The sequence below is a fragment of the Musa acuminata genome, chromosome BXJ3-11 (assembly GCF_036884655.1).
Source record: "Musa acuminata AAA Group cultivar baxijiao chromosome BXJ3-11, Cavendish_Baxijiao_AAA, whole genome shotgun sequence".
Taxonomy (NCBI): Eukaryota; Viridiplantae; Streptophyta; class Magnoliopsida; order Zingiberales; family Musaceae; genus Musa; species Musa acuminata.
In genome coordinates this window covers 5,352,934-5,362,749 of record NC_088359.1, presented here as the reverse complement: position 1 = coordinate 5,362,749, position 9,816 = coordinate 5,352,934, and the positions used below count along the sequence as shown (strand labels likewise).

The following is a 9,816-nucleotide window of genomic DNA, read 5'->3' as shown; positions in this document are numbered from 1 at the left end:
TAGAGGCCCTTGGGTGTAAATACATAACTGAAGGTGGAGTTATGAAAGTTTCTAGAAGTGCTCTTGTTGTTATGAAAGCTTGTAGGTCTGGTAGCTTATATATTCTGCAGGGAACTATTGTCACAGGCTCGGTTGCAGTCTCGTCATCATCATTGTCTGATTCTAACATCACCAAATTATGACATATGCGTTTGGGTCATATGAGCGAAAAAGGTTTGAGCATATTGAGCAAAAAGGTCTACTTTATGGACAGATTATTGGGCCACTGAATTTTTGTGAACACTGCATTTTTGGAAAGCAGAAAAGAGTCAGCTTCAATTCTCCGGTAGTCCACAAAACAAAAGGTACTCTTGACTATATTCATTCAGACCTTTGGGGTCCAGCTCATATTCAGTCTAAGGGTGGTGCCAGGTATATGTTGACTTTCATTGACGATTATTCTAGGAAAGATTGGGTTTATTTTTTGAAGCATAAAAATGATGTTTTTCTAACCTTTAAATAATGGAAGATTTTGATTGAGAAGTAGACGTGTAAACAGATTAAGCGGCTTCGAACAGATAATGACATAGAATTTTATGAAGGCGACTTTAATGAATTTTGCAAAAATGAAGGAATCATTCGACATCGCACTGTTAGGATGACGCCTCAGCAAAATGGTGTGGCCAAACGTATGAACAGAACACTCTTGGAGAGAGCAAGGTGTATGATCTCAAATGTAGGATTGACAAAGGACTTTTGGGTAGAGGTAATTAATATGGCTTGTTACGTTGTCAACCGCGCTCCTTCTACAGCACTTAACTTTAAAACTCCGGAGGAAGTTTGGTCAGGTACTCCTGCTGATTACTCTGATTTAAAAATTTTTGGGTGTCCAACATACATGCATGTAAATGAAGGAAAATTAGAGCCTCGAGCTAAAAAGTGCATTTTCCTTGGGTATGCTTCTGGGGTGAAAGGATACAGATTATGGTGTTCTGATCCCAAATCCCCAAAATTTGTAATCAGTAGAGATGTTACTTTTTATTAATTGTCTATGTTATCTTCCAAAGAGGATTCTACTAGTTGTATAAATGATAATGCGCAGAAGCAGGTGGAGCTTGAGATTGGTAGGTCTGATTCTTTTCAGTCGAACTCTTCTACTTAAAGAATACCAGTAGATGGTCTTGAGTCTACTGATGAAGTTGCTCCAGAGGAAGAGCAATATTCCATAGCCAAGGATAGACCACGAAGAGATATTCGACCACCACAAAGATATGCAAATTTGATTGCATATACTTTGTCTGTTGCAAAAGAAACAAGTGAAGTTGGTGAGCCTACTTCCTACTCAGATGCAGTTTCTTGTGATAATTCCGCTAAGTGGTTGATCGCGATGAATGAAGAAATTGAATCTCTTTATCGGAATAGAACTTGGGATCTTGTGAAGCCGCCTTCGGGTAAGAAAATTGTTGGATGCAAATGGGATACCATTGCTGAGGAGAAAGTCCTTGTTCAGAAAATTCATACGAAGGACAATCTAGCTGATATGCTTACGAAGCCTCTTCCGGTTTACAAGTTTAAGCAGTGCTTGGACTTGGTTGGTGTTCATTGTTGGTGATTGCCTGTTGGGGCTTTTATGAAGAAGGTGGAGCAGGTTTTGTTGGGACATGCCAAGGTGGAGATTTGTTAGTTTGGCAAGTCCCATAGTCCCACATCAGGAAAATCAGACTTGTTATCTCCCATTGGAACTATAAATAAGGATCTGGGCTTTGAAGTCAGATACACCACAAGAGGCACCACAAGAAAAACTTAAGTGTTTGCTTTGGGTTTAAGTCCACACTCAGTTAAATAGTTTGGGCTTACAATTTGGATTTTTTCTTGTTTAGTATTTTCAGGTGTTTTATGGCCTAGGAACATCTTCCTAAGGGATTGGTAAAAGTCTCTCTTTTATAGTAGTGATTTTCTCCTCTTTCGTCCGTGGATGTAGGTCAAAGTCAAATGACTGAACCACGTAAATCTGGTGTTCTTATCGCTTTTATCTTAAATCTAGTGTTCTTGTCGCTTTTATCTTTCTACTTTATTGTCTTTGTTGGGTTGCCAAAATTACTTTTCGATAAATTTTCTGAGGTTAGCTCTAACATGTATGACAAGCTAATCGCAAGCAACTTGGCAGGATGATGCTCCCGGCGACTCCAAGAAGTGAATTATAATAGCCAGTGTTCTTTAGAACTCCATCTCTCGTGTTTTGCAGGCTAAGCTTTTGTTGTGTCTTCCTTTGGAAACAACTCCATCTCTTATGTTTTGCAGGCTAAGCTTTTGTTGTCTTCCTTTGGAAAACAAGAGAAACAACTATTTAGATCAACACCTATAAATAATAATATCTGGAAGTGGCTAGCTGCGTGACTTGAGTCATTAACTTATCCTTTAAGCATTAATGTTCCGTCCATGTGAAATGCTGGCAATTTTGGTGTTGTCATTTCAAGACACCTATAAATGCTGGTTTGTGTGCATCTGTTAGAGGTGAGACATTAGCCATATATTCAAATGTCCGGATCTTCATATATATATATATATATATATATATATATATATATATATATATATATATATATATTTCAACTCTTGCAAGGATGAGGCCAAAACAATATCATTATGAGCCCTCATAACACTCGTAAAATAATAGCAACAGAAGGCTTTCGTCAGAAAACCCAGAATCAAATAGTAACATTGCTTTCTTTTCTACTTCAAAAACATCAGAAACGACGTGGATATTTGAATCGTGAGTCTCGTTGGGCTAAAATTATACAACACGTTTTCGTATGTATGCGCTAATATAACACGCAAGCGACATCTACTTAACTGTACACAGCATCTCCACGAACAAATCGTGCGTCGTTGATCCCCCATGTTGGCCACGTGGACAACTGGACGCCATCCGATGAAACATCTCACTGGGGAATCCAAGCGTCTATCTATATTGATATATGCTCATCCTTCTCATCAATGTGCAGTAGGTATATATTTGTCGATTAATATACCTCCCGCGCGGCTCATATGACTCGTAGAATATTTAAACGAGTGCGTAAAGAATCCACAACATCTGATCCGTAGCAACCAAAGCTGTTCAGTCAGTATTTTAATCTGAGTTGTGATTCACGTGAGATCCCGATGACGATTAAACCGGGAAGAAATAAAACAATATGTTTGGGAAATCCAAAATAGGACTGTGGTGGGTCCTCTTTCTTGATTGTCAAACCTCATCGTTTGAGCCGAGCTGATCCATCATCGTTGGCCATGTTCGTTAGCTCAGAGATCCGCTCGTGAGTCCTCCAGCTCGAGGCTCTTTGACCACCACGCATCGACCAACTAGATAAACGACCCTCTCGGTTACTACTCCAAACGAAGGTTGACGCACAGGTCGGTCGGCGATCCCAGGTTGCATGTAGACGTACGAATAGAGCGTGCATATGGAGAGGAGGAAGAAGGTCGTCGTCGTCCTCGCATCCGCTTTCCTCTTCCTCGTGCAGTCGTTGTTTTCCACCACTTGTGCTCTCCGCCGGGATCAGTTCCCTCCATCTTTTCTCTTCGGGACCTCAACCTCCGCCTACCAGGTACGAAAGAGCTTCCTCCTTCTGTACTCATCACTTCCTCCTTCTGTACTCGTCACTTCCTCTTCCCACCATCGTCCGCTATGTATGGAGTCGGGAAGAGGATCATCCGTCACGAGAAGAGTAGGAGACTGCAGTGATGCGTGCGCTAATATCGATTGCTGCTGGTCAAATCTTGTCAAGAAAGAGAGGACAATAATATTGATAACTTTCATCTTCTCTTTCCTTCTTTTTCCTCATCTCGGTCATTTTGAAAAGAAGGAAATCTGTTGGGTGAGTGGCTTCTCCTCCTCCTCCTCCTTCATTGTTGGAACTTAAGAAAGGTCTATTACCTAATAATATCCCTGACATCTTCGACAAACGCAAAGGCCACGGGAAGGAGATAACACTCGAAACAGGACATCGATACTTGTGCAGGAATAGTCTACTTGATTCCTAGCGGCTCTTTGCCACATTGTTTGATGTTGACTTTCATGCATTCATCCATCTACCGACTGTAGATATGGCCATGTCTTTTTAAGTACTGTATTAGGTGGGGAAGGGGGATAATAATTTTTTTAAAAATAAAAAAAATAAAGATTAATAAATAAAAAAATATATTAAAAAATCGATATAAGATTAATACCTCTCACTTACATCTATAAAATAATTAAAATCTTTATCACATAAAACTCGAAGAATTTACTATCTATCTTCAAGAGTCCCCGAAGATAAAACCCTAATTTTTAGGATAGAACTTTTTCTTATACTAAGATTTCTTTCCTCCTAGACATTAATTCTCAAAATCTCAAAATACTTACCTATCCATCCCAATAGTATGAAATGACTTTCTTTGGATGGTAAACAGATAGATTTTATGAGAGAGAAAGAGAGTTAATACTTGGACAAGTCAGCTTGCATTTAATAGGTTACTGTTGAATTCTCTCGCAATCTCGAACTTCTTTTGATTGTAGATCGAGGGTGCATATCAAGAAGGTAACAAAAGCTTGAGCAACTGGGACGTCTTCACTCACTCACAAGGTAATGTCATCTCTCTCTCTCTCTCTCTCTCTCTCTCTCTCTCTCTCTCTCTTACCATGTTATATTACTCGACCCTCCTGGCTCTTCTTCATCCATCAACTTGTCGAGTCTCTGCAGATGAACACAAGTTTGTATGTATCATTCATGCTTGTTTGTTTTGGTTCTTCCACTGTGCAGGAGGCAAGATAAAGGATGGCAGCAATGGAGATGTTGCAGCTGATCATTACCACATCTACATGGTATCTCTGTTCATGATAACAAATGAGTAGTAGGCTTTTAGGCTCCTATTTAGCTACTAGTTTTGTGATTTCACGCCATAGCTGAGTCGAGTCTCTTTCATGCTATATTAATAATGAGGAGAAACCTTGAATCGAACTATTGGAGTTTATACCTAACCTCCAAATTTTTAGTTGAATCTTTTAGGGCTGTTTTGTTTCATATGTGCACATCTCAAGCATGAACAATAATACTTAGATTATTGAAAGTTTCATACTCTAGTTTTCTACGTCTGTGTTGCTGATGATTACATCGTATTTATGTCACCAAATTGCACGTTCTAATCAAGAGGAGTGATTTATGCAGGAAGATATTGAGCTCATGCGTTCACTCGGAATCAACTCCTACAGGTTCTCCATTTCATGGTCGAGAGTCCTCCCAAGTTAGTGCCCAAAGAACTAAGTTGTGTTATCTCGATAGACTTTTAACCACGCGTGATTTCTATTCTTCTATGTTTATGCTTATTTATGTGGATAATTATGCAAAATCGGTAGGTTTTATCTTATCTAGCCAAGTATATTTGTGATCATAATCATATGATATGATTCATTTGGGATGTTATTGTAAATTCGTATATGTTATTGTCGCGGACTTAGCTGGACTTTGAGTATGGTAACAGTTATATGTTATTGTCGCCAGGAGGTCGATATGGGAAGATTAATCCGACAGGCATAGCATTCTACAACAACCTTATCGATTCCCTGTTGCTAAGAGGTAGTCATCATGTCATTATTTGTTCCTCATACAAACAAAAGAGTGCTCACATCAATCATATCAAACTTAATTGAGTTGATTACAGACACTAAATGACTTGTTATTGAAGTTAATACTTCTATTTTATATTTTTCGGGAACATTTTCAAATCTTCACCGAAAAATAAAGCATCTAATGTTTTGGATCTTCGCATACCGTAATTGAAGCAGGCATAGAACCATTTGTCACACTGAGTCACTATGACATTCCTCAAGAACTCGAAGATCGATATGGAGCTTGGCTAAGTCCAAAAATACAGTATACATTTCTTCCTTATCCTCTATTTCATATGACTATAGTTAATTTCACTTTCTATTAGATATGTTGAGTTAATTATCATTCATGATGTGAATTTTCAGGAAAGATTTTGGATATTTTGCTGAGGTTTGCTTTAGCAAATTTGGTGATAGAGTGAAGTATTGGAGCACATTCAACGAGCCACATATGATGGTGAGATATGGATATGGCACCGGAGAGTATCCTCCCGGGCATCGCAATAAAGAACTTATAGCCGGTCACAATGCGATATTATCGCATGCTACCGCGGTGGAGATCTATAGGAAGAGATATCAGGTACAAGTTTTGTCATCAAATATAAGAATTTAATCTTTTCAAATTCATCAAATAGAAAAGTATCTATTACTTCCTCACGGATCTACAAAAGGACTCATGAAGGGTCAGCAGTATCCAGTTAGATTACAGTGATGTATTATGCAGCTCAGTTTGATGTCTGATTTGAATCCTCTTCTTTGAACATGGAACCTCAGAATAATAAGTTCAATTGTAAATTTAAAATCAGCATTAGTTTTTGTGATATTATAGTACTTGCGAAATGTCTTTCGTTTCTAATCTTCTTTTTTTTGTTTGATTCGATCTAAAGGTGAAACAGCAAGGCATGATTGGGATTGTAATTTTCATGTGCTGGTTTGAGCCACTCAGGAACAACTCATTGGACTTTCTGGTAGCCCAACAAGTAATGTCCTTCCAAGCTGCATGGTAATTTCTCCATCCATCAAACTATTAGTAGATGTACTATCAACTTATTTATTTCCATGTAAGTGCAAGTTTAGATAATTCTTGCTGCTTGTATACTTGAAACATAAGAAATTATTTCTATTATGTCTTTCTATATATTAGAAGAAGTCATTAACACCATCTACGAGGGAGGAGTAGCCACTAGAACCGTTGATGGGATAAGAAAGAGAAAACTTTATATACGAATAAATACAAGCAGATGATAACATGTAGTGGAATTAAATGGAATCATAATAAAATAGGATACCAAGATTTACATGGAATACCCTTCCAAAGTGAAGGATAAAAACCATGAGGCAAACCAGAAAAAATCCACTATAAGAATAATGAATATACAAATATCAAAGTCTTTTACCCAAAACCCAAACAACAATCACAAGAGAATAACTGGGATACAAGGATTACGTCACTGTATACAATATCCAAAATCTCCCCAAGTAATCATAGCAAGAATCTACTATAGATCCGATCATAGTAAGAATTTATTATAGATCTGATCTAACATGAGATGAGAACACTCCCTAGATGATTGAGAAGAGTTTCTTTGTATTGCCCTTGTCTTCTTCCTTTTCTTTCTCTTGTTTTTCTTTCTTTTTCTCCTATTTTTGAATCATGTTACTTCTGCCCCTATTGCTGTAGTTTTTTTTCCTATTTTTCGCAACCACTATGCCCCGATCTAGGTTTAGGTTAAAAGAGAGATGAGCAATGGACCGTTAAAACTCATTATGAGCTGAACTCATGGGCTTTCAGCCCAACAATAATAAGGTTACTTCTTTCATTTGTGATATTGGGTGTAAGTCAAAAAACAATCTCTCTATCTTCGGAGATAAGAATTTAATTTTTCTCATATCCTATGGGACAAAGTCTAATGCATTGGATACATCATTATATAATTCTTGCTTGTTGTATACTTGAAACGTAAGGAATTATTTCTATTATGTCTTTCTATATATTAGAATAGGTTATTAAGTCATAGAAACAATCTCTCTATCTTCATAAATAAGAATACATACGTTAATTTTAGATCATCATTTTATTGGTTACGGATCTCTCTTGCTCTACACCTCGTTAGCATTTAAGACCGTAAAAATTTCACCTTTCATATTCGTTAACAATGCAATAATCTAAGTCTTTTTTTTATGAATCTTTTTTGTTGTTCTTATAATGTCCTTAAGTACTTGTGTTTTGTAGGTTTCTTGATCCAATAATCCATGGTGATTATCCACCCGAAATGCGGCAGGCTTTAGGTTCAAAACTCCCTACATTCTCAATTAAGGAGAGGAGAAAGCTTCAATATAAGTTGGATTTTATTGGAATCAATCACTATATTAGCTTGTATGTCAGAGACTGTACCTTTTCTCCATGCAAGTCAAGTAGAAATATAGGTGAATCATTTATCTACACCGAAAGAAATGGAATTCCCATTGGAAAACCAGTAAGCTTCACAAGAAATATATCAGTTTATATTCTTGTCATGCTCTATCATAGATAGATGGTCTCGTCGAGTGGCTTACTGTTCAATTACGTTTCACAGACCGCAATGCCAAATTACTATGTTGTTCCTTACGGCATGGAAGAGGTGGTTTTGTACACCATGAGAAGATACAATAACACCCCAATGTTCATCACTGAAAACGGTACGTATGATTTCGATTATTGTCATCACATGATCACATACGTAACTTAGCTTTATGATCACTGTGTTCTTAATTTCGTAGGTTATGCCCAACACAGCAACTCTTCGATGACGGAGTTACTGAATGACAGCGATAGAGTGGACTCCATGCGTCAATATCTTACTTATCTAAACAATGCCATGAGGTTAAATTCTTATGCATCAGTTCCCTTCGCAAATGTCAAATGCTTCACTAACATCACTCGATAGAGTACTCAACGTATATGTAAGTTGATGTCTTGTGCCTGTTGGTGCAGGAAAGGGGCAGACGTTAGGGGTTACTTCGTGTGGTCTTTCATAGATAACTTCGAATGGCTTTATGGGTACACCATGAGATTTGGACTCCATCATGTGGACTACAATACACAGAAGAGGACACCAAAGTTATCGGCGAGGTGGTATAAGCAATTCCTACATGGTGTTGAGGTACAACATGAACATGAGCAAGTAGATACGATTTAAGATGAGAGAGTCGATTAACTTGTATGAAAATGAAGAACTTTTTTTTTTGGGTATATTCATCCATATACAATAATGTTGATATAATTCGTTATAAAGTTTATTTGTTTGCTACCTCTTAACGTTAATCTAGTAAGGTCAAATTTTAGTTGCCTCGTCGAGGTGGGAGACGGATGGAGATGACTTGATCCTTTTTGTTGAATGATAGCACCATGAGCTTTGAGAATATCATATATCATGCATGTTGTGTCTTAAGCTTCGGAAGGATCCTCTCATCACCGTAAAGAGCATAAACACCATATGACACTGGAAAGGTATCTACGAAAGAGAAGGTACCGAGTGGTTACTCGATAAAACCTCCTCTTTGCTCAAGTCACTTATATTCGAAGAGAAGCGAGCGAGAAACAGTGGCGTTTAGATACAATTCTTATCATAAGTATATACGTCTTTAGTTGCCATGAGAACAATGCTGTAAAATCCTTTGTTACATATGGTTATGAAACATATTTTCTATTTCAATAATATGTTATTCTATTGCTCAAATAATATTGTTATCATGATGTTCAAAGATTTAATAAAATATACTAAATTGAAAACTAGATTCATTCAAACTTGATCACGCCATGGTATGGTGGTAGTGTTAGTATAATATCGAAAATCAATTTAGGATCTAATTAGTATCCTATTCTAACTTAAAGATAATTATGTGATGAAAATATTGTTAGTCATAGATGCCCAACAAGCCAATCATATGAGTAATGGTACGTGTGACTTCACATATAATCTTTTTGTTTATTATATTTTAATATTTATCACTTTATATTGATTATTACATATATGTATTTATAAATCAAAGATTAGTATTATACTAAAAATATTATAAGTGATATTAAGGGATCAGTTAGATCAAAAATATCATTTTTATTAAACCAAATTATAATCAATTAAAGTTATTGTAACTTTATAATTATATTAATTAAAAATTTTCAAATAAGATCTAATGGGACTGAATCCTAG

General features: G+C 36.8%; 1 protein-coding gene across 4 annotated transcripts; it reads left to right on the top strand.

The window, feature by feature from the left end:
• Window positions 1–3,216: 3,216 nt before the first annotated feature.
• LOC135652270 (beta-glucosidase 18-like) lies at window positions 3,217–9,186 on the top strand. Of its 4 annotated transcripts, none has more exons than XM_065173100.1 (12): window positions 3,219–3,584; window positions 4,535–4,601; window positions 4,779–4,840; window positions 5,184–5,259; window positions 5,517–5,591; window positions 5,798–5,888; window positions 5,990–6,203; window positions 6,511–6,626; window positions 7,857–8,100; window positions 8,200–8,302; window positions 8,384–8,486; window positions 8,598–9,185. In XM_065173100.1, the coding sequence occupies exons 1-12, from the start codon at window positions 3,441–3,443 to the stop codon at window positions 8,800–8,802; spliced, it is 1,500 nt and encodes a 499-aa protein (XP_065029172.1). In that variant the 5' UTR covers window positions 3,219–3,440; the 3' UTR covers window positions 8,803–9,185. The 4 variants fall into 4 exon arrangements, with proteins under 4 accessions (XP_065029174.1, XP_065029175.1, XP_065029172.1 ...); XM_065173101.1 differs by having other exon boundaries at window positions 3,221–3,584; window positions 5,801–5,888; window positions 8,598–9,182; XM_065173102.1 differs by lacking the exon at window positions 5,517–5,591 and having other exon boundaries at window positions 3,217–3,584; window positions 8,598–9,186.
• The last annotated feature ends 630 nt before the right edge of the window (window positions 9,187–9,816 follow it).

Coding starts and splice junctions, on each gene's coding strand:
- LOC135652270 (XM_065173100.1), top strand. CDS start 3,441: ATGGAGAGGAGGAAGAAGGTCGTCGTCGTCCTCGCATCCGCTTTCCTC. Junction 4,602..4,778: donor CGTCTTCACTCACTCACAAG/GTAATGTCATCT, acceptor TCCACTGTGCAG/GAGGCAAGATAAAGGATGGC. Junction 5,260..5,516: donor ATGGTCGAGAGTCCTCCCAA/GTTAGTGCCCAA, acceptor TATTGTCGCCAG/GAGGTCGATATGGGAAGATT.